At 30.8% G+C, this 25,078-nt stretch overlaps 1 protein-coding gene across 10 annotated transcripts in view; it reads right to left on the minus strand.

The window, feature by feature from the left end:
- Nucleotides 1–1,926: 1,926 nt before the first annotated feature.
- Nucleotides 1,927–25,078, minus strand: part of LOC148622043 (multiple C2 and transmembrane domain-containing protein 1-like) — a 74,356-nt gene continuing 51,204 nt past the window's right edge. For 8 of the 10 annotated variants that reach the window (XM_088571547.1, XM_088571550.1, XM_088571553.1 and 5 more), the window contains 16 exons: nt 24,645–24,833; nt 24,114–24,140; nt 19,489–19,619; nt 15,600–15,786; nt 14,035–14,089; nt 13,310–13,451; nt 12,457–12,559; nt 11,923–12,024; nt 11,663–11,737; nt 11,023–11,142; nt 10,626–10,751; nt 10,000–10,053; nt 6,418–6,524; nt 5,111–5,220; nt 2,986–3,083; nt 1,927–2,399 (listed from right to left, as the gene is read on the minus strand). In XM_088571547.1, the coding sequence (XP_088427673.1) occupies nt 2,343–2,399; nt 2,986–3,083; nt 5,111–5,220; nt 6,418–6,524; nt 10,000–10,053; nt 10,626–10,751; nt 11,023–11,142; nt 11,663–11,737; nt 11,923–12,024; nt 12,457–12,559; nt 13,310–13,451; nt 14,035–14,089; nt 15,600–15,786; nt 19,489–19,619; nt 24,114–24,140; nt 24,645–24,833 (1,683 nt within the window). In that variant the 3' untranslated portion in view covers nt 1,927–2,342. Of the gene's footprint in view, nt 2,400–2,985; nt 3,084–5,110; nt 5,221–6,417; nt 6,525–9,999; nt 10,054–10,625; nt 10,752–11,022; nt 11,143–11,662; nt 11,738–11,922; nt 12,025–12,456; nt 12,560–13,309; nt 13,452–14,034; nt 14,090–15,599; nt 15,787–19,488; nt 19,620–20,813; nt 20,826–24,113; nt 24,141–24,644; nt 24,834–25,078 lie in introns of all 10 variants that reach the window. The other 2 variants (XM_088571548.1, XM_088571549.1) reach the window with 2 other exon arrangements.

Raw genomic sequence — 25,078 nt, forward strand, 5'->3', positions numbered from 1 at the left:
ACAGAAATTAACATGTACCAATGCTGTTTTTTTTATCAAATGATAGTCAGTATTACTCTGTTTACTGTATTTAAACAATGTGTCAATTTTTAATTTTTTATTTTCTCATGTATGGAGACATAACACATCCAAAAGACACTGCGTTTATCAAGTACAAATACATCTGCTGTACAATCTCAATTTCTTTAACATAAATTGATGGTTGTGATAAGCAAAGCGAGATGAATACACGAACAAAAGCAGAGACAGAGGTAGTGTCACTTAATGCTGATGATTCTGAAATTACTAGGGCAACATTTATCTACTTATATATTCGAAAATTTCATTACTTTAATGACTTCATTGTATGACGTGAAAACCTTGTTTATTTATTCAAATGAAAGTTTACATGCACAACCAAAACTCAATGTACAGCATATGAGTTCTTTATTATCTATGGGCTTAAATTGTTGTATTGCCTATGAATATAACAATAAAAAGAATGAATAAGTTAAGTAAAATCTACTTGTAAGATTGCATAAAATTATGCTTTTAAATGCATGAAATAATTTTGTTCTCAGTAAGGATACAGTTTCGAACAACAATATTTTGTTTTCATTCAATAAAAAAAAAAAATAGAGTCATTCTTTAAATGTGTTGAATTTTCAGACTTAAACTCTAAATTTTCTTTAGTCTCACATAAACTCATTTTTAAGGTTAATGTCCTGTTACACTTATAATCATACCTTATCATTTAAGTACCAATCCATAGAAAATTTAGGTACTGCCAATGGTAGAAGTGGTTCAAGGTGCAGATATACCCATCAAACAAATGATATCTATTTTGGTCTTTATATGCTAAATTTCATACTGTTTCAAAGGAAATCTTGAAAAGCTTTGATGAAATTGAATATAATACAAACATATCACTGATTTCACGAGTTATTTCCTTTACATTAGGTCTACCTCCTTAAATCTAAAAAGGGCAACAACCAAATGACAAACTAAGACTGGTTATGTGGTTTGTACATGTTTCCATAAAGGGAATAAAAAAGTGAATTTTGTTGAATCTTGACATTGTATGAACCACCTCCTGCCTTATAAAGACTACTACTTTAACATTCAATCTTATTAATGGAATTGTTCTCTGTACAAATAAATATTATGCATGCACTACATACAAAGCTAAACTAAATAATATTGTAAATAAAAAATACCAGCTGTAAAAATTACCTACATAATTTACAATATAATATCAGTAGTGTATTGCACTCCTGTAAATAAGATAATGGGTTATATTAAATGCTGTAAATAAAATAAAATAATTTAAAAAAAAAGGAGTTTATAAATTAATGACAATAGGCTGTCCCATCTGTTAATATAAAGTGTTGTAAACTCCGAAATTATTGCAATTTTGTCATTAAATTCTGTGTTTAAATGGCAATAGGATTTTCAATAACAGGAGGTAATACTGTTCTAACAATAACAACACAGTTGTCTACATGAATATAAATTTGCCAAAACAAACTTGCAATTCCCAATAATAAATGCATGCAATAATGTCCAAATTTACAGTTATGAATCGGATAACCATTACATACAATCTTTTTATGATGCAGAAAGTATTACCCCAGTAGAATGGTTATCATATGGACCCACTGTGTGTGATCACTTGACTGGAAAATTCAGTTAATGAAAAAAATAATAACAAACAGAAGATTGAAAATTCTGAACTGATATGTAAAAAAATTGAATTATAAAGAAAGGTGAGTGAAAAATGAAAAAAAAAAACCACTTGAAATTTGAAAGGAAAAAAAACATTTCTATGTGTGCATTGGGTAAATGTAAATCAGAACTTGTACATATTCTTTTTTTGTTGAAGTTGTACACTACTACACAAATTGTCAAATAAAATTACATCAATTTGCTGCAAGTGGACTTTAGATAATTCTGCATAATAGTAATCAACATCTACAAAATGCATGAAAAGAATCATAATTAACCGGCTCACTATTATTGCATAAAAGTGCTGTCATAAGACAAATACGACAATACAAAACCCAAATGTATGCAACTAAAACAAGAAATCAAAGGGAAAAATAAATAGAAAAAAAATTATGTACACCAATAATCAGGATAATGATACCTATCCTAAGTGATAACACATTTAAAAATTATAACAAAACAAAACATATGATAACAATAAAATAATAACAAACAGTAAAATTGGTCTGTACAAGTAAGTGTTGAACACAAATGGAGTTACTTCCCCTTTGGTATGGATTTCTAGAAAGGAATGATTCAAGTTTGAGTTCTTTGGAGAACATAAATGAGCAAGTTCTTTACAACCAGGTATTTATCTGCTATGATCTCTTTTTCTTTAGATTTGGTATATCTGGTCTTAATTCTCTATATTGTACCTATAATGAGAGGATAATATTATAATTCACAGCAAGTAGTAAAGTTAACTTTGGTGAATAGAGTTAAGACTTCCCCATAACTAAATGAATGATGGCTAAGTACAACATATACCACAATAATTAATATCAAATTTCTTCATAATAGACAATGCATATCTTCAATATGTATTTAGACAATGGGTAAAGTTTAATTAGGTCATCCACAACATATTGACAAAAAATGGCAAGGTACAAGCTAAGTTCAACAGATACTGTAATAATTAAATATTTGACAAATTCCTGCATAATAGAAGGTGCACATCCTCAATATGTATGTAAACAACGAGCAAAGATTGAATTTTTATAGTTATAAATTACTTAAAGAAGATACCACCTTAAAATGATGAAAGGACAGACACTATATACCTCCAGCTCATGGTATGAAAAAGCAGATTTCCTCTTGAAAGCATTAGAAACCAAAATCTATAGCCTATCTGCTCAAATGTTATCACTTTTTCAAAAGCTAGTTTTAAGTAATTTAAGTATCACCCATAAAGTACACATATTTTTGTTCCAATTTGTCAAACTCTGTCGTAAATAAACATACCAGTTCACTATCTGAAGGAACACGAGACAAGAAATCTAATAATTCATTGTTAGGTATTGCATTAGGAGCTCTCAACTTCTTTGTAAATTTGTTGATACCTGAAAAAGACAATTAAATGGGTTATTATATCTAATTTAAGAAGGTCAACACAAAATGATGCATCTTGGTCACACCTTATGAGGTGAGAGGTTAATACAGTTTCATACATTTACTTTGAAAATCATATCTTATAACAATTCACAACCATATTTGGCTTCATACAAGTAACTAACATTTTCTGTTTAAGATATGATTTATGAAAGCCGCGCATTACCTGTATCATAGAGGAGAAATCTTGGAATCTTTAAAAATTAACAGAAATAAAATGATTCCCTGAGCCAACCTGATATGACTGCAGAGGTCAAACCATGAACACTTGGGGCAAGCATGGACACATCAACAAGCTTGATACAGCTCTGAATTTTGATTCCGTACAAATATTTGACACATGATAAGAATTCAACCAGAACAAAAGTAATCCCTTAATCCTAAATGGTTCCAGTTACAACCCCAGATAAGCAACTCCTAGCCATATGTCCCTGGCTGCCATAAAAAAGTTGAAGTGCAAAAGTCCCATAAATGTAAATATAAATATAACTCCTGTAAAATTTGTAAAATCAAAATGGCGACACATTATGATCAACTACACACAGTAAGTAACAATTCTACTAAATTCAATCAAATCCATTAAGGGGTATCTGAGGATTTGCATCCACAAAGTGTTCCAATAATATAGCATGTGCAAATTTAACTAAGTCCCATAACTCCTGTAAAATCAGTTGAAACAAAACGGTGGCGCAATATGATCAACTACACATTGCAACTTACAATCCCACAAATTTCAAACAAATATTTGTTAAGTGGTATTCAAAGAGTTATGTACACAAACTGTTCTTATAGTGTAGCAAGTACAAATTCAAAAATGTCCAATAACTTCAGTAAAATTAGTTGAATAAAATGGCAGTACAATATGGTCAGCTACATATGATGGCTAACAATCCTACAAAAAGTGAACTAAATCTATTGTGCTGTATCCAAGGAGTTGCACCCACAGTGTTTCTATGATGTAGCATGTACAAATTCAACAGAGTTTCATAACTCCTGTCAAATTTATCAAATCAAAATCGTGACACAATGTTATCAACTACATATGATGGTTTACAATCCTACAAAATTTGAACAAATTCCATTGAGTGGTATTAGATGAGTTGTGTCCACAAAGTGTTCCTAAAGTGTATCATGTACAAATTCAGCAAAGTCCCATAATTCCTATAGAATTTGTCAAAATATAAATAGCAGCGTAATATGATCAACTACACATGGTGACTAACAATCCTACAAAAAGTGATCAAATCTGTCAAGCACTTTCCAAGGAGTTGTGTACACAGTCCTCCAAGACAGACGGAGGGATGAACACTGATACTTCTATGACCCCTTCCGCATAGTGGCGGTGGACAAAAAAATTCCAAGCCTTCCTTGGAGGTATGACACTTCTTGGTACTTCGTCACAAAGATCCATTCCCTTTGAGTGAAGTAATTGTCTTGAACTCATCATGAAAATGATTTTTTTTGGCCACTTTTTGGCCCCTAATTCCTACAATGTTCAAGTGAAAACTTCCTTTTGTGGTATGGCACCCTGTTGTAAAATTTCATAAAGATCCATTCACTTACAGTCAAGTTTATTTTTGGAACATCATGAAAATGCTTACTTCTAGCCCCTTTTTTGGTCTCTTTATATGTAAATGGTTTCGTTACACCCTTCAAAATCAATCCTAGCCTTCCTTCTGTGGTATAGCACCTTGTGATAAAATGTCATAAAGATCAATATACTTATACTAAAGTTATTGTCTGGAAAACAATTTGTTTATGTAGGCCTGATAAAGACGACCACAGTTTGATACCATTATATGGTCACAATTTTCTTTGCAATGGTATGAAAAAGGTAAGCATATATCTAAACAATTATCAGTGATTTTACTAACATTTAAATGTCAAAGAGGAATACGTAGAAGTCTGACAGTTCAGCAAAAATGGCAACGACAACCTACAGAAATAAAGGCATTTTTCAAACATCTGAGATATTTACCCCAAGCCATGATAAGATATCTGACTGGTATGAAATACAATATCACAGCACCGATACTGAGCAATATGACAGCAAATGTAGATAACCAGGTTACTGTCCAGTTGAATGTGCTGAAAATATTCAAATGAAAAAAAATCAACCAACATACATTGGCAATAAAGGCAGGATTTGTAAACTATACTAGTAGCTGCAATATTGATATCAACAGCTGTGCTTATCGAAGGTAAAATTACTTAACTTTTAGATATGAAGTGCCAATTGAAATTAGCCACTGACTACGTTCCTTACTTAATACAGGCATTTCAAAGTGATATGCAGGGTTAAACCAGGTTTTACAGCTAGCCATATCTCTCACTTCCATAAAGCATATAATACACTTGCCCATCTTCAAAAGTAATCATAACCAGCTATAGGAACAAAAATTTGATAACAGTGAAACAAAAGAAAGCTTCCTTCCATAAACACAAACAGTAATAAAAAAACAAGAGGCTCCCAGGAGCCTGAATTGCTCACCTGGTTAAATTTTTGCATTTCAAGGGCAATAACTCTCACAAGGAGTTGTCCAACAATTTTGACTTTGGTAGGACTTATCATAAGGATCATTTCAGCAACTGAAAGTTTCATTCTATCAATAATAGTTTTCAAGATATTGGCTGAAAACTATATAAAAAAAAAAAAAAAAAAAAAAAAAAAAAATATCTGTCATTTTTCACCTTACAAGTAGTCATCTGACAACTTTAATCCCTAGAGACTTTTGCAGGCCTTATAATAAGGATCATTTCAGCAATTGAAAGAATTTGGCTAACCCTAACAGTTTTTGGAGATATATGAGAAAAACTTTTGACTGACCCCTTTGTTCTATTTTTAGTAACATAACAGCAGTCATGTTTTTTGACAGATCAAAAATCCCCACACCAGTTCTATGCAGGATACCCCAAGGAACATTCATACCAAGTTTGGTTCCAATTGGTCAAGTAGTGTCGGGAGAAGATTTTTTGAAAAATTGTTAATGACAACAACAACAAAGATGGACGTCAAGTGATGGCAATAGCTCACGTGGCCTTTGGCCAGGTGAACTAAAAAGATGAATGGACAGATGGATCAGTAATGGTATTAAAAAACATGAAAAATTACATGAAATGACTGTGAAAGTTTTCGAATTTAAGACAACAAGATAACACATAGTACTTATTTCATTACAAAATGACACAGACAGATCAAAAGAAAATGCACAAAATATCAAAAGCCTGAAGAAAACAATTCCTTTTTTTTTTTTTTTTGGCACATCTGACTTAACCAGTCCTTACTTTTTAACTCTCTCTCCCAAAGAGGCAACCATATCCATACCCTGCTGTACTTGTAAACAAACTTCCTGTGCTGCCTTGTAGATCTCATGTACACTTTTTCTCTCATCCTGTGAATGAATAAATATATAGACATAAGTTGTCCATTTTGAGAAAATTTGTAAAAAATTTTATTCTTGATATACCAATTTCCATGGTTTGCATTGATCCAAGTACAACATTCTTTTCATAAAGATGTCTAAAATTTAAAATGTTAATTTTGAGACCCCACTTTTCAACAAACCAAGAAAACTGATAACCAATGAATGCAAGGACTATATCAGCATGACAGAAAATCTATGCCATTTTGTAAAGAAATCAGTTTAAAGATTATCAATTAATACACATCAACAAATGCAAATATATGTAAGTGCAATTAGTCATAATTGTCTGTTCATTCAAGAAGTATGGTAGTTTATATCTTATAATACTGAGTATCAAATATCTATCAACAAGGGATTATAGATCAGTAAATAAAATCATGCTTAAGGCCAGATGAATCTAGCGCATGCATAGTGTGTAAAAATAAATCAGCTGCCTCTGCTAAAGCATAGAAGGAAAAGTAACAAACCATAACCATGAAGAATTGTTCATACCAAACACACGGTACCGTTATACCCACACCAGATGTAAAATACACATTCTAAGTCATAACTGTATGCAGTTAGAAACTTGATCCACAATGTTATATGTAAAGCAGGGCTAATTCATATTCAGTAGGTAAATACAAAAAAAAAAACAGTCAAAAGTCTGATGTAAGATTGGTCCAGAGTTGGTTTCTGACATTTACATCATAGCAAGTAACTGAGAGAAACATACATTGTGTCAAAATAAAAAAAATAAAAATACTACACTCTCTGTGTAATTTCCATCATGACATTTAATTAACCTTGTTATACACTTCAAAATATAAATTAGCCCTTATAATGATTAACTATGAATAAGGAGCTATTAACAGTTATAGAGGTGAGTTAGATCAGAACACCAGCTTAGTCTGTTAATCTAGAAACAGTCATTCAGGATAATAAATGTCTAACAATGCATTTGCAGTCCAAAAATATAGTATAAATGTTTGATACAAGTAACAGTATCAAGAAAATGAATTTGGAAAATAAAAAACAAGAGGGCATCCAAGTCTGACTGTCATGCGCCACCAAACCAGTCAGAAGAATTAATTTTTTTTTCTAACAGTGACCTCAAACAGGTACATTTGCTTTTGATACCAGAAAAAAACACCTTCAAATAAATAAATCTAAATAGTCCATAATGTCCAAATATTGCTACCCCAAGATGCAGTCAAATCCCAATCAAATTAGTAGAACCATATATAAACAGGATAAAAAAATCTGATATTGACATTAAAAGTGTTTTTGGTTTCATTGACATCTGAATGCACTGTTTCCTTTAGAAATTTCATTATTTGTAAAAATATGATACAGGCGAACAAGGATGCAGATAGGTGACAGCTATCTTACAAATTACCTTTTTCTGTACAGAGTTCATTTAAAAAAAGCATTTAAAAACTTTATCAAATTTTTAAACAGAAAAATATTAAAAACAAAATCTCAATTTCATAACTAGCAAGACTTGTATGGGAAGTTAATTTTCAATTGATAGAATGAAAGTTTGAAAATTTTTATCATTAACTAAAATCTAATATTAAATCTGGGTCATCGTTATTCTATCTAGGTCATCGTTATTCTAATCTGAGTCATCGTTATTCTAATCTGGGTCATCGTTATTCTAACTTAGATCATCGTTATTCTAACTTAGATGTGATACTTATAATTCAACTGATGTCCCAAGTCATTCAGCTATACATTGTATATAGGACACATACAATACAATAACAAGCAATCTTAGTTTTAACTTAGTAAGAAATCCTGTATAGTGCCAATAATTTTCAAAGGCTTATAACCACATGTATTATTAACAACTAAACAGATATTCTCTATACAAAAATACCTCATAAAAATACAAAAAAGTAACATAATGATTTATTGCAAAAGTCTGGAAATTTCATAATAAAAAAAAATTGCAATTTAAATGTATTTGTCAAGTAAATCTTTGACAGGTATCTTCTCATAAACCATAAGTGCTGAAGGGCTTAAGTATCGTATATGTCATCACTGCTCTGATCAAATTGTATACTGGTAAAAATTGAACACATTGCTACACTTAAGTTATATAATTCCCTTCAACTTAATTTGAATTCAAAGAACATTTAAAAATATACTTAAAAATGCTAAACTATTTTGCAGATCATAAAATTTCCTTAAATTACAATATCTGTAAAACTGATTTGAATTCAAGGAGCATTTGCTAAACTATTTTACAGATTCATAACAAGCAATTATCATTTACCACATGTAGTAGAAGAAACAAATCTTCCTAGAGAAAGAAATATAAACACACTTTATTTCCTTGTGAAATCCCCAGTAAGGATTAGTATTTTACCAAAATGTATTTGGAAGGTCAACTCATTATTCAAGCACATGTTCAAACCCTACACTTTGTAACTCAAGATTTCATAATAAACATCATGTAGCTAATGTAGTTCTATAGTGTTCGGAATATACCTTTGGCATTGTATGTAATGTTTTATTAAAATTGAAAGTAAATATACAGTAAAAAAAATCTTAACTGTAAAATCTGGACTTAAAAAAATGGGATTTCCAATTTAAAATAAAATAAAAAAATCATGTCTGAAGTTGACACACAAGCCAAAAAAAAAATCTTTTGGCTTTTGTAGGAAGCAATATTACTAATTTGAAAAAGATGATAAAGTTTCAAAGACAAGATGCAGTATTTAGAATGCTGATAGGTGAAAGGCATTATAATTGATAATTGTACCTTTTTCTGTCAATATTGAGTAAACAAATCAATAAATGCTAACAAATCTCTGATCAAATTCTCCCCTCTTTGTATAAATTATTCAACATAGATTTCTACCCAATTTAAATATCATAATACAAACAATAGCATGATTTCTCATACCTGTTAACCTATGGAACAGTTCATGTGGGAGATCTACCCATTGACACTGTCTTGTGCAGCACTTTTCACTTGAAAGTAATTCTTTGATTTAAAAATTCAATTATTTAGTATTTTTCCCAGAAATTATTGTAATTTTAATCAAAACCTCCCACAGACCTTGCATTTTTATGTGGGAAATAGTAATTTTTTTATTGATTTTGTGGGAGTCTCTTCTCTCATGTGGAAGGGTTATTATGTGTGGATTTCTTCAGATATTACAATGTATTTATTTTGCTGCTGTTTATCTAAGAAGTCATGATCAAAGTTATAAATCTATACCAAAACAAGATATTTTGGAAGATTTGTGAAGTGGACCTGTGATCTCAAAATATCATAAGCTGTGTATTCAAGGAAAAATAACTTTTAAGAATTTCAAACAATAAAGCAAATATCTCCCAGCCAAACCCAGGGAAATAATGGTTTTAGTTTTAAAAATGCTTTCAAAGAAGCAAATACATTGCAGGAATGCCATTGGTTGTCAGTAAGAAGCTTGAGGTAAGGATGACCTACTTTTTCTGATTTCATTTCATCGTCATCATCATCATCATCTTCATCTACATACAACTGGAAAGGAAATTGCCCATATTGTAAATAAACACTTCTTAATACACAAACAAACTTAAAATCAATTTTTTTAAGCATGGCAATGTTAGCATAAAGACTTTGAAGATATGTTTACACAAGGTACTTAAATTTGTCTCAGAAAACAGAACATTTTACACAATCTATCTAATGATTTACGAGAAATAATAATTTTAGTGTTGTCATAACTTGTGTTTACTGTTAACCAGGAAATTTTCATGCCATCTTTTTTAGAGGTTTCTGCAATGAATCTGCTCTCAGGAAGATTTAAATGTTCCTAAAATTGTATTATAATGTTCTTTAAAGAAATAATTCATGACAATTTAATTTTCACATTTTTGGTCTTGTTAAAAACAACAACCAAATAAAAATTATAAAAAAAAAATTTCATGGTTTACAGTTTACAGTCCTTTATTTTTTACCAAATAATACTGTATTACAGTACACGTCTGCAATTATAGCCATGCAAATGCCTTGGAAATTAATTCAAAATGGTAGACTATTTGATAAAGAACAGCAAAAGTACTTTCGTCACATCACCATTTTAGACTTACATCATCTGCTGGTTCTGTAGAGAAAGCAGTTTGCATTGAAGAAAAGGCAAGATTCTTCAGGAAAACCAGTAGAAGTGAAATAGGTAACATGTATGGTTCAAAAAACCAAACTGAGACCAGAAAGACCTGTTAAAATAAAAATATAGCATTTAGTGATACTCAACTGAGAACATGTGGTTTTTTGTGATTAAACCAACCTAACAAAAAATACAGGAAAACAGGCAAACAACAACATCTATTTCTAAACTCATGAAAACACTTTAGTGGTATATTTCAATGCAGAAAAGGAAAATTATTTTGATAGTTTGTGATTAATTTTATTTTCAATTGCTTTGACATTTTTTGCTTTTGTTATTTTCTGTTTGTTTTTGTATTTTCAAAACTTTATAAAACTTACAATAAAGGCAGTAATAGTTCGAGGTTTAGACTCCCATTCGAAACAACTTTGTAGAAACTTCCCACATTCTGTGACTGAACTTATCATCTGTGTTACTCTAGCTATGTTTCTCTTCATTAGCTGTAAAAAAAAACATAAATGCACAATAGATTGGTAAAACCTTGTAGTATTTAAATTGTTTATTGCATTATATTTCAAAACTAGAAAAACAGTAAGCAACGCTAAATATCCTCACTCTCCTCCCAACATACCATATACGAAACCTAAAAAATATCCTCACTCTCCACCCAACATACCATATAGGAAACCTAAAAAATATCCTCACTCTCCTCCCAACATACCATATAGGAAACCTAAAAAATATCCTCACTCTCCTCCCAACATACCATATAGGAAACCTAAAAAAATCATTGGTACATAATGCCATCATCTGATAAAGAATGTGAACAAATTTCATCGAATTCCATTCAGCAATTAAGAATAGTTGGAGATAGAAACCAGGAAATGACAGATGAAGAACAAATGAACAGACAGACAGATTGGCCACAATATAACCCCCTTCCTTTAAAGACAAAAAAAGTACAGGAAATAAACTGAATTGTATACAGCTATATTTGTGAACAATGAGAAAATTACTCACAGATATTTTAAATTTTGGTTCAGGTTTCATATATTTCTCTTCCCTGGGGTTAACTGTTCTAATTGCACTTTTAATCTGAAAAAAAAAACACAAATAAATCATGATAAACAATGAACAGGTGTGCCTTTTAGAATTTGTTTAAATCGTTTTCTAAATTATAATTTAGAGTCTTGCTCTTCTCTGTAAATAATTTATAACCACACTGAAATTTAATTCTCCAAAGCATTCAATAAAATTGAACAACCTAAATAATGTCTTACAGGATTTGAAACCATATCCATCTCCAATAAAATAGCACCTTTAGTTCTTCCCAACAACTTTTTGTCTTTTAATGTATACCATCTTTTTTCACCACACCTTATCTGAAAATTAAAATAAATTTTAATGACAAGTTTTCATTGTTAACATAAAGTCAATCTGTCTTGTTTTCCTAATCTGATTAGTCTTACTATACAAATCTGAAACAGACTACTCAAATATGATTTGAACTGGTTAAATTTATGTTCAGTTGGAATGAAAATTAATACAATCAACTGATAACAAGGAAGTTGTAAGCTGTGCCCACATGTGTTTCCCAAGACTTTGACTTTAGTGTAGAGTCAAAATATAAGTTACCATAAAGGAAGTTGTAGTCCCAAAGCACAAAATCGGTTCCCACTAAATGACACATCAATATAAAGCATGTGTCAAAACAACTGTGATAAGTACTTTGGGAGGGGGGGGACTAATACATGAAAAAGTTTGACTGACAAGATTTAAACAGTATACCCCTCCTTCAGAAAGTAGTAACTAACCCGTAACAAAGGAATTGCTACTTTTCCCAAAAATTCCACTTTTTTATCACGATCCTCATCATAAACTGTGACTTCAAGTATGGAATGGATATCTTTAACATTGCTGCAATAAAGAATTGAATCAAAACTATTCATAACAAAGAATTTGTTGACACGAAGCTATGACCCCAATTTGGGTTAATACCTTAAAATATATTATACAGCATCTACTTTTCTATAGTACACAATATCAGCTTTGTAGCTGCAAAGTCCAAAACAAAGTTATAATAACACTGAAGTGCAAATCATTGCAAGTTTAAATTTCTACTGATTAATGCTTTAGAACCACCAAATATTGACACACTTTTACTGATGGGATATAAGGCATGCAAGTCATGACATTTAAACCTGTAAATTCCTGAGAATAGATCCTTAACTCTCACTCAGAAACATGGAAAGTGATTATTTATATATAGAGTAAAGAATACAATATTATCAAAAATAAACCTCTTTCAAGTATAACTGCCCATTAAAATATAATGCAGAACTATGTCTGCACTATAATAAGTTTTGCAATAACACAACATAGAAAATTCTGATACCGTAACTATGCATATTAATGTCCCTGTAGTGGTCTATCTAAAAATGTCTGTTTACATCAATTCTGCAAAACATTAACTCTGGGCTTAAGCACTCAGTGTATCACATGGCATCCATTAGAATTAGAAATATTAAGTATACCTTTTTGCTTCAAAATTGTCAAATTTTACACCCACAAAAATAAATCATCAAATGGTATATGTTTCATGCTTTAGTTTGCTTTGTTGTTTAGTAATTAGAAGTGACTAAATATCTTTACAAAACAGTTACTTACAATGTAAATACTTTATTCCACTCTGGATTGAGTGTTTTATACTCTGTTTGTGTCTGTAGTCGAGCATTATCTAATTCTAAAACACAGAATGGGTCACTGGTCCCGCCAAAATCAGCAGCAAGGAGTCCCTGAGCACGAAATACTGCAAAGAAAATACTATACATTAATCAAATTACATTAGCTGTTTAAAGGTTAATCAGATAATAACCTAATCAAAAACACAGAAAGGCAATGATAATGAAATGAAAATAACCAGATCCCTTCTGGTATAAGTCTAAAGATTCTATTTTAAACCAGGAAGCTGTTAAGATGATAGAAAATATAAATAACATGCATGAAATTTTCTTCATAATACTTTCTTCAATGCCATGAAGTGCAGACAGATTTTAATAGTTCTGCTTTCATTCAACTATGACATTAATATTGTCTAGAATAACTAAAGCCAGTGTTTTTCTTGTCAAATTTATTTACAGAGATCTACCAGATGCCTATATGCATCACAGCTAACAAGAGAGTCAATGGTATATGTTTTCATTTTTTTTCACAGCATTTCACTGTAGTCAATATTTTGTGTTGCACCAAAAATAATATAAAAAAAATTATGTTCAATACATGCAGTCCATTGTTCCTTCATATATTGTTCTATATCAAAGGAAAAAAATATATATAGTCATTTAACCAGTTAATGAATTAATGATTTAAAAAAATGACTATGGTTTGCCTACCTTTAATTTGTAGCCATCCAATATCTCTAACATTTTTAAAGGAATTGAATAAACCCTGAAAATTAAATGAAATGTTAATAATACATTAACCTTTAACATGTAATATGTAAGTATTTCATTAGTCAAAATTAATGAAATCATAGATTTTAATTTCTCCAATTCTAAGCTGGTGATTAAAAATGCATGAGACTTTTTAACCAACGGGTGGTGATTAAATTTCCGTGAGAGTTTTCCTGCAAATTTACATTTCTATATGATAGAGGAAATCATTACTCCTACAGCCTATTCTTACTTGATTTATTTTCCCACTCTATATGATAAAGTTTAACATGCTTGCTAGTGCTTGCTTTTTGATAATTCTAATTTTACCATTTTGAGTGGAGAAATAGTTTAAACCACTAATTACTGAAGAAGAATCTGTATCTCTTCAAGCTTTTTCTATTACTTACAAATACTGGGAAACATTAACAAGACAACTAATTACCCAATAAGTTATAAAGTAATAAAACAAATAAATTTATCTCCCAAGAATTTTTTTTCAAATGAACAAAATAATTTCCATATTCACCATTTTTCTTTATATATAGCATACAGTATTCTGAAATGATCTATTATAAATTGGTTAGCAGTTGTTGAAGATCAATGCCAGTATTATAATTAAGTAGCTGTTTTGATAAAAATCAGACAAAAGGTGATTTATGCATGTTAAAAATCCACCAAATTCAGTCTTATTTCTTGTTCAGAAACAGTTACTTATCACATAACCAGTCTTAGTTTTTCATTAGGTTGTTTGTGCTTTGAGATATAGATTGTACATGAAATTTGCACTTTGGAAGAGTTATTGTTCTTGATTTTGCTTCATTCGGTTGATTTCAGTGGGAGATGAATATATGATTTTCTTAAAAGTGCAGATTTGAATGCAGAAAAGATTGTTGTAATGTGAAAGTATAGCATATGTAAACTAAAAAAAGCATCGTTTGTTTGGTGGGTTTTTCTGACCCATGAATCACTTTACTATTGGCAGTGTCTGACTTTTATGTGGATTGGTAATTAATATGAATATTTTTTGACAGTCTATATCAAGACCAATGTCTATATAACAGAAAACTAACCTTCCTAAACCGAATCCCTATGGGCCTGAAGACTTTTTCATTGGGACAGTTGTTTGGTTTTAGCATGTTCTTTAGGCATTGAATATAATCTTAATGGAGGCCTCTGGTTATTTAGGGTTCACTGTTCTTTCAGGCCATTTATGTAAAAAAAATCAAAGACAGAAGTCTTCAAAGTCGCTAATCATCAAATATTCTATGACACTGATTTTGAAAATCGGTTGACTTCCGCTAGAATCTTGGTTCCCTTGATATTACTCTTTTGTAACTCTGATGACCAAAATGTTTCTCAATCAAAACAACTGGTTACCAGGAAGTACGGGTTATGTTTCCGTTCCACAAGTTTCTCTGAGATTTTTATTGATCTTTGGGCTGCTTATGACATTGACCAAGTAACCAGTTTATGAACCAGATTAAACAACTGGCATGCAATGAATATATAGGTCATAAACTTACATATTTTCTGACTGTCTCTATTCTCTCCAATGGATTAGAAGTATAGTTAGCCAGATCAGTGATTGTCTCATTCCCAACAGTACCACTTATAGTTAACAGAAGTTTGATAACACCTCCTTCATCTTCTAAGGACTGTTCTATTGTATGAGTTACTTCCCTTTCAATATTTGATAAATCTATCACAGCTCTGAAATAAATCAAAATAGCAGCATCATATATAAAAACAACTTAAAAAAATTACATGTATATCAATGCTATCTACATTAGTGAGAACAAATAAAAATATTAAAAATCTAACTCTCAGACAATGAAGTTCTCCAACTAGGCTCTGCCAAGATAGAACTTAGAAAGCTTATCAATGGGGCCTGGTATTTCATATTCTTGCAATTTCTAGCCATGTTTTATTCTTTTTCTCACTTAAAAAATTAATTTTGTGAATATTACAATTCAGAGTGTCCTGCTTGCAAAAATTCCTTTGTATTTACAGGACATCACAAAATGTTTTAATGTGATATAATAAAAGCTCCTTGTATAATCTCATCTGCAGGTGAGATAAGGAAATCTCACATGGCTAAAACTAGGAATATCTTGTCTCTGTCGTGAAAAAAGACCATTTACCATGTATAAATATCATAAGTAAACAAATGTTCTGGATAGACCAAAAGAGATTTTTACAAGAGTTTAAGGAGGTAGACCTAGTATAAGGGACACAACTCTAAAAAAAAATCATTGGAACGTTTGTATTCAGCATTTTACAACAATGTCAAGTAAGCATCAAAGTAACTTAGATTAATTTCATTCTATGTCAAATGAAAGCTTGATAGCCTTTGGTGAATTTGAACATGATACAAACATATTACTGACTTCATAAGTTGTCCCTTACCCTAGGTCTACCTCTTTAATTAGAGCAACAAAAATTTAGTGATTTACAAATGTACTTGGTTAAAAACAGCAAAACTGAGTATAATGAAAACCATGGCAAGTTAATTTTGAAATAATCAATAATGATTTGATTTTAATTCAAAGCATTTTCAGGCATTGATGAGCAATAATGAAAATCTATTGCCTTAGTGGGAAGTGTAAATTACACATCATTTTTGCCTTATTGCTTGATCAAGCTGTTCAAGACCAAACCAGGAACAAATGAATCTTATGAGATAAGATTTTCCCCAAGTACTGTAATTCAAAGCGTAAGATGAAATTGACATCCAATAATGTCTCTAATGTCTAGCCGAGCAGACATAAAATATGCCTAATGACATTTTATGTTCATCCTAATTCTATAAGTAAAGATTAGGAGTATAATTGATTGATAAATTAGTTTTATTGTTACCCCAAACATGTCTGCATAAAACAATAAGGGTTATTGTACTTTTGGTTTTAGGTTTCCATGATAAAGTTCCCTATGAAATTCCTATTTCACTCTTTCAATTTCTGCTTTGTAAAATTTTTCAAATCTTTTTGAAAATATTATTTACTGCCAAAGTGGAAGTGTCAGATTGTAAGTATTTTTCCCATACAAAACTTTCCATTGTCCTGGATGGCAAGGAATGAGAATCCTAGAACACTGAACAATGAGTAATTGAATACTACCAATTACTCTAAATCCACAAGTCCAATGAAAAATATCTTAAAGTTCTAATTCAAATGAAGAAATCTTTTCATTTCAAGGAAAAGATTTATTATTCATCTTAAAATGAACTGACAGAAACTTTCAAGAGGCAACAGGCCTGGATTTCATTAAAAAATCCCCAACTGAAATGCTTGAGTGTTTCCTCAGATCTTCAATTTCAAGTGATTTGAGTTCAGAAAAGATTGAAGGTAATCTCATTTTCAGTACTATATGAAACCAGCTCCATGTATATGAAGGGCAAGGCAAACTATCTACTTGAAGAGACTTAACTGAATATGGGTAATATTCAGTTTAGGCTAGAAAAAATAAAGAACCTTCCAAACAACATTTGGTAAAAAAATTTAATAACACCTCAAGTTATTTGGAAGATATAAAGCAAATATTGTTAATAAAGAATGTCCGTTTATAGATTTTAGTATTCATATCAATTATGGTAAACTTAATACTTAAATTTACAATAAAAGGGATCATTTTTCATTCCCTATTGTCAACTATTTTATTTATTTTTAGATGGTGACGTCCCTTTGTCACCATCATATGTTTATATATCACAACTGGTTTGATTTGTTCCTATATTTAACAATGTTTCGGATTTGAACAAAAGGAATCTTTATATGACCAAGAAATTACTACATCAAGGTTTTCGATATCACTAGCCTGTAAAAACATTCACAAAGTTTTTCAACTGATTCAAGGAACTCACTCTCAAATGCACTTGTAAAGGATTAGTATGTGCGGGTATCTCTCACTTCTTACGGTAATATTTTTCACAAAGCACAAAAAGCTCGATACTCACCAAATAAGTTAACCAAATTGTTGAATAGGCTCATTGTTAAGGGATATAGTTATGACATTGTTGTCAAATCATTAAGGATAGCATTTTTTGGTATTAACTTTGATTCACTCATAGGGTCTTTACACAGAAATTAAAACACGATACTTAAAAGCAGTTTTTGGCATGAAATGGGTTGTGTCCTTATTGTATGACTTATGATGCATTGTGATTCTCAACACTGCATAAAAGAAGAATTGGGATTGATTTTACATATGATGAGGACATAACTTTTAGTAGGTTTAAAGTGATCTAGAGCTGGCGTGTCAGTTAACTTCTAGTAGTTCTTAGTTGTACATTTTTATTCAGTTTTTTTTTATTTTCATTGTCACAAAGGACTCCGACCTTTTTGAACTGATGTTTAGGTGTGTCTAATTGTGTAATATTTTCTCCACAGTGACTAGATTTTAAAAGGGGATGATTGTGTTCAAACTAAAGTACTTTATCCCCGCTGTGTTTTTTCACCTGTCCCAAGTGAGGAATTTCTGGCCTCTGTATGTCTTGTTTCATTTTCACTATTAGTTTATTTTTCATGTTACTTGAGTATATAGGGGCAACTATTTCGCTGTATATGTGTATAATGATATTTTGGGGCCAGTTGCAGTCTGCACTGTGGTATGAGGATTTCCTCATCCATCATTGAAGAGCAATGGGTGGCCTTGGGCTGACATTTTCGTCTCTGTTGGTTGGTATCTTTTTGACACATGCACCATACCTATTCTCATTAATATCTATAATCTTTTTTTTTCTTTTTTTTTTTTTTTTTTTTTTAAGATTAAGTAAATACTTCATATAGATCTGATATAGTCAGATAAAACAAAATGAATAAATTCTTTTTAGCAATGGGGATTTTAAATCATCAAATGCACAGCTAATTATCATGGGCCACTCTTAAGATTGACTCATTATTCATGATTATTGCTCTTTAAATCCATAAGCTACTTGTGAGCATTAGTCTGTAAATGGGAATGAACTATGTATTGTCACAAGACACGACAGGACTAAGGAGCTCAATTATGTTTTTGCCTGCTGGTGTCAATTATAGCAAACATTTCTTCATCTAATGTGATGGGAAAAGTCATTTACTGTAAACTATTAACCAATAGTGTAGTCATAATGTTTATCAAACTTGCAATGGGTTTAGAATTATTTGAAATCTTTCAAGTTTCAATGTTCTCCAACCAAACAGCATTACGTAATAAGCTGAGATTAGCTTTTTCAAAAGTTAAAAGGTGTTATTTTAATACCAAATGGCACTTAAATAAACTGAAATAATTAAAACCAGAAATAGAAAATGCAGAGCTGATTAAAAAAAAATTTCTGTCACTCAGAGATTATGGCTTTCAGCATAAAGGAGTAATGTTTGAGTTCATCAAACTATTGTTCCTCATCACATTCTACCATCTACTAACAGCTGTACATACCTGCCCATAAAGTCATCCCGTCCTCTGGAATCATGGTCATACACAGACATCTCTAAAACATGTGATTGGTCATCAAACAGTCTCAGATCAAACTGTTCTAACCAGCGTGGATTTAATGACTTTAATCTATGCTAAAATGTGAAAATGAATTATATAAAATAACTGACAATAGTAGAAGAATTGTTTTATGTGGGTATTAGATTTGTGGTAAGTATGTAATTGTTTGTTTGAAAAGTTTAAATTCATGAATAACTGTGAACCTTTGGAACAGTTCATGTGAGAGATTCTCCCTCATTGACACTGTTTCATGTGGGAGATTCTCCCTCATTGACACTGTTTCATGTAGGAGATTCTCCCTCATTGACACTATTTCATGTGGGAGATTTTTTATGTAAGAGAAAAAATTTTATGTAAAAATTAAATTTTATAGCTACTTCCAAAAAAAATATACTCATTTTCTACCAAAAACTTCCCACAAATCTTACATTTTTATATGAGAGATTTTAAGTTTACTTTGGAGGGTTAACAGGTATGTTCAGAGGTGGTATTTCTGGAAAACTTGAAATTGACTTCTTACATCAGTTTATTTGTGGTTCTTATTTTCTTCCTTTTAGACCTGTGGATTAATTGGATATCTCTGTTCTCTCAGCAAAAACAAAATTTCTATATTTAAAATCTAAAAGGCATGTACTAAAAATATATCTTGTACTAAAAATACTGGTATATCTTGTTGTTATGTTAACAGGCTGCTAACTAAGAATCCTTGGTAAATAAAGGTTATGAACAAGTTATTCCCCAATGAAGCATTTAACTACCATTCAATATAAAATTCAGACACTTCCAATGGTAAATAGATTCATGATGTAGAAAACTCAACAAAACAATGTTTCACGGTCTTTATATGCTATATTTAACAATAACCATTTCTGCACTCATATCTGCACTTTTTAGAAAATCATACATTTATCTTCCACTAAAATCAACCACCAAATTGTAATAACTAAATAAAAAAATAAGAGTGGTATTCTGATCAGTAACTGTTTCTGAACAAGAAATAATACCAAATTCAGTTGGTGTTTGACATGCATGAATCACCATTTGTCTGATTTTTATAAAGACTGCAATTTAAACTTATACATTCTTACAAAAATAGCATACCAGGAAAATGTAAAGGCATAAAATACCATGAAATTTTTGGAAAAGGAAAAGCGGGATGTATTTCCTCTCCAACAAAGCAATCACTCTTACTCTTTGTTTAAAACTTATTTAAAAAAAATATAAAGCAACCATCCCAGCAGCTGAACATATTCAAAGAAAAAACCTACCCCTTGAAACACCTAAAATTAGACAAAAATAATGATGCACATCTGATTTCTCTATTACAATGGATAGGATTCAATATAAAGACAAACTACTAGTATCAACATATATTTCTCCATTTTCATCAATAACTGAATAATATGATTTTGTTTCTAAGGAAATCATGTCAGTAAATTACTGTTAGTGAAAATCAGTTTCTCCCATGTCCATTCCAATATACATATCAGCTAGTATCAATATCGGTTGTTACAGAAAGAATGAGAAGTTTAATTGTATCAAATCTTTAATTTTCATCACATATTAGTACATTGCAAAAAATATGATGGTTACAGTAATATCCCATTTATTTATAAAAAAAAAATCAAAATCCAATTTCTGCTGTGGTAGAAAAGCAATTTTTTTTTCTTTATGCTAATGCAGTTTGACTAATATTCTGGAACCCCTATATAATTTTTTTTTTTGGATACATATCAGTGTCAGATCAATTCTGTACTGTAAGAACTTATTCTTCAACTTTGTCCTCACCTGAATCTAGTACATCTTCTCAAATTTGTCATAATTATTTCATAAATAGGATAAAACATGATTTTGGGAAAATGCATGTATCTGATTATGATCTTATCAAGTACAATATACTCTTCTGTCAAACACATGGAAAAGTGAAAGCTTGAACTTTTATGCTATATAATTTAATCATTACAAGAGATGTTTGACAAACTGTAAAGGGCAGTACAGCCTAAAAGCACTAACTGTAAATTAAATAACAGTAAATTGTCTCTCAGAATGACAGCCCTAATAGATATTGACAAAAATTCTCATGCAATCTTCATTCTTCATTAAATGTTCTAGTTTCTCTAACCTAAGGCATTCAGAAATCAAGCAGAATACTTTATAAATCTTAAATTTATCATGACATTTCAAAAAGAAGTGTGATTTAAAATTCTTGCAGATAATTCAACAATATCATTAATTGAATAGAACACATTACATTTAATTTAATGCATTCCATCTGTTATTTGCCAAATAACAACCAAAAACAGCTGTAATGGAACATGGAAATTAATGAAATTGATAAAATGGTTACCTCAGCATACAAATTAATCTAAGGAGTAAAATTTCACAATGAAGTTTAATATAATTGCATTTAACTCTTGATAAACAATCTATAATATTAATTACTTCCTCCAGTTTGATCCATGTAATATATTATCTCATCTTGGATTTATCTGTGCACCCACATAATTGTCATACAACCCTAACTTCTATACATAACAAATTGACAAAATGTTCCAAAGTATCATATGCGTGGTAAAATAACTCCCATCAAACTGGTAAACCAAGACATTGCAAACAGGATTAATACCTTCCACAGCAGCCTGTTGAATCCTGTACATTTGGGAACCAATGTTGACATATGATTCATGGTGGACACAATTTTTATGGCAAACAGACTAAGCATTTTTGACACTCAATTTGCTTCCATTTCATAATTTAATTAATGATTTAAAAAAAAACAAAAACTTTTTTTCTGAGGTTTTCTAGAAAAACAGTTCTAACAGTCATCATTTCTACAATATTTTTGTCCAAACCTAAATACCTGACAATATTTCCATATGGTAATGTAACACCCCATTAAGTTTCATAATAATCCTGCTAGTTCTTGAGGAGGAGTTGTAGACATTGCATGAGAACAAACCATCCCAATATGGTAGTACAACACTCGATTTAGTTTTATTGCAATCCTGCAGGTCGTTGAAGGAATTGTGGACAACCCATGAGACCAAGTTTTGCAAGTCCAACAGCCATCATTTCTAGAATTTTTGTCAAAACATAAACTCATGTCAGTATACTTATTTCAATGTGGTTATATTATAGCCCAGAAAGTTTCATAACAATGCTGCAAACTGCTTAGAAAGTAGTTTAGACAGATGAATAGACAGGATGAAACCTTAATACCCTGACACTATGTTTGCAGGACTATAAAAATTAATCACTATGGAAACAAAACTATCCAACCTGCAGTCTCAGAGTAATGCCACAAAATTATCAAGGACAGACACTTTTAACATACATGATCATTAACACATTTCAGATAAGTACATAAGAAAGGAAAATAAATAAATCAAGGAAGAGTTACCATTAAATCAATAACTTTATGTTCTACAGCAGATAAATTCTAAGACAAAGCTAAAAATTAATACAAATCTTTTATATTATACATGTACCTGTATTTGTATTTAAAATGTACTGAAAAAATCATGGAGAACTTAAAACTTACTCAATGATAAGTACTAACATAGCTAGATCAAAGTACGCTCAACAATACGTGTGTAAGAAAAAATAACATTCTCGAGATGGTCCCCAGTAATAGTTATCTGCCAAACTGGATAGAGTTCAGTAGTCAGCAGAAATAGCCTGAACAGGGAAGTTTCGCATCAAAAATATAAAAAAAATTACACTTATCAGGATCAATATACAAGCCTTCAATGCATTCCTTTCATTTTCTTTTCTTCTTTACACAATATTTATGGAAAAGTATGCAAAAAGTGGCATGTACTTAAGCAATTTTCTTTCCTGTTCCACTAGTCACTGGCAGTTCAAGAACCCAACCCGCCTTGGAAAAATATAGCTTAAGATCATATTATTCAACACACAACATAGCATTTTTAAACTTTTGCAAAGATGTTAATTGCATCAGTTTGATGTGCATTTGTGTTTGTCACTGTTTAAGTATAAAATATATTCTCTCCATCAGTGAACCATTATATATCCAGAATATGTAAAAATCAAGAAACCTGAACAGAATTATATGTGGAGCTGCTCATAAGGTTAAGAATGAGAATTTATGAATGTTAAACCTCACAGGGCTTGCTGCAATAGGCAATGTAGATGCCTACAATATATTATTTTGACAACAAGAATAGTGACAACAACAACAACAACACTGGACATACAAGTTATAGAAAGAAATAAAAAAATACAAGACAAATAGACCCACACTGATCAGGACACTTCTAAAGTTAATCAATACTGAAAATGCATAGCGTCTTCAGCGCAGACTGTTAATCAATGCCTACAAAGTCTGAAAACTGTTGATAATTCATTCATAAAATCCTATGGAATCTCTACGGCTTTATTTGAGTGGTATTTATATAGTAGATGATAGCAGTAAGAATGAAGTTGGTATTAAGATAGATCTTCAATTTAGTCATAAATGGTATTGTATTGTTATGGCAATGATTTGATTATAGACCCAAGAGTAACAGAAATTTTTATCTAAATAAGAGACAGTCTACTTTGTATACCATTTTATTCTTGTCCTTGAATGCTTGCTAAATAAATATTTGTTATTAACAAAATGATTTTCCTGATAGCCAATACATTTATCTACTTTTGGTTGCCATCCTAAAGGTTGTTTTTTCTCGTTTCTAATCCATGTTTTAGACAGAAAGTTCATGTTATTCTTCTGTGTAAAGGTACTTTTAGTTCTTTTGATTTTTTCGATTTATCTTTTGACTTGAGATGTTCTTAACATTGTTTTGTTCATAGATTTCTTCTGAGTCTGAGGTTTGTGCCTACAGAATTCCTACTTAGCATAACTGAAACTACTGAAATACATTTTGTCATTGAAGTTTTTATTCCAATTCCAACCTAAATATTAACACAACATAACCCTAAAATATCAATTAAACATAAGAAAAACATGTGAAATTCACTTTGACTGGCCACAGTATGAATAAAACAGTAGTTTGTTGTGACACAGTCCAAGCTAGAGTATGTTTATCCAGTATTCTATTTCACACCTGTATTTGCATGTTACCTATGTGAACTCTTACCTTGCTCTTATATTTCTCTGTTCCTAATTTAAACTTAACATAAGGATCACTAAATCCATTATCATCCATGGCAATGAGATTATTGCCCTCTACCAATACTATCGTAACAACCCCAGTCCATATTTGATTCTTCATCTTTTTAGCAGTATCTCCCATCCTTGTGCTCTTACCACGGGTCGTTGATGTATACTGTAAAGAGAACATATCAAAACCCTGGTTATTTTTCTAAATTTTGTATCTGCAGCAATAAGAAAAGTGAGTATGTCAGGAAGAACTATTTGGCACCTGTCATTTGAAATGCAGAGAATATTGAAGAACTGTTCTAATAACACAATATCAGAGAAGTCTATATCTGATGTAATATTGAAATCTGCTTTTAATGAGCACATATATATATATAATATACAGATTAAATCTGAATATTTTCTCTTTTG

This window comes from Perna viridis, chromosome 3 (genome assembly GCF_037379345.1).
Source record: "Perna viridis isolate PV_CMFRI_1.1 ecotype Kerala chromosome 3, ASM3737934v1, whole genome shotgun sequence".
In the NCBI taxonomy this organism is placed as follows: Eukaryota; Metazoa; Mollusca; class Bivalvia; order Mytilida; family Mytilidae; genus Perna; species Perna viridis.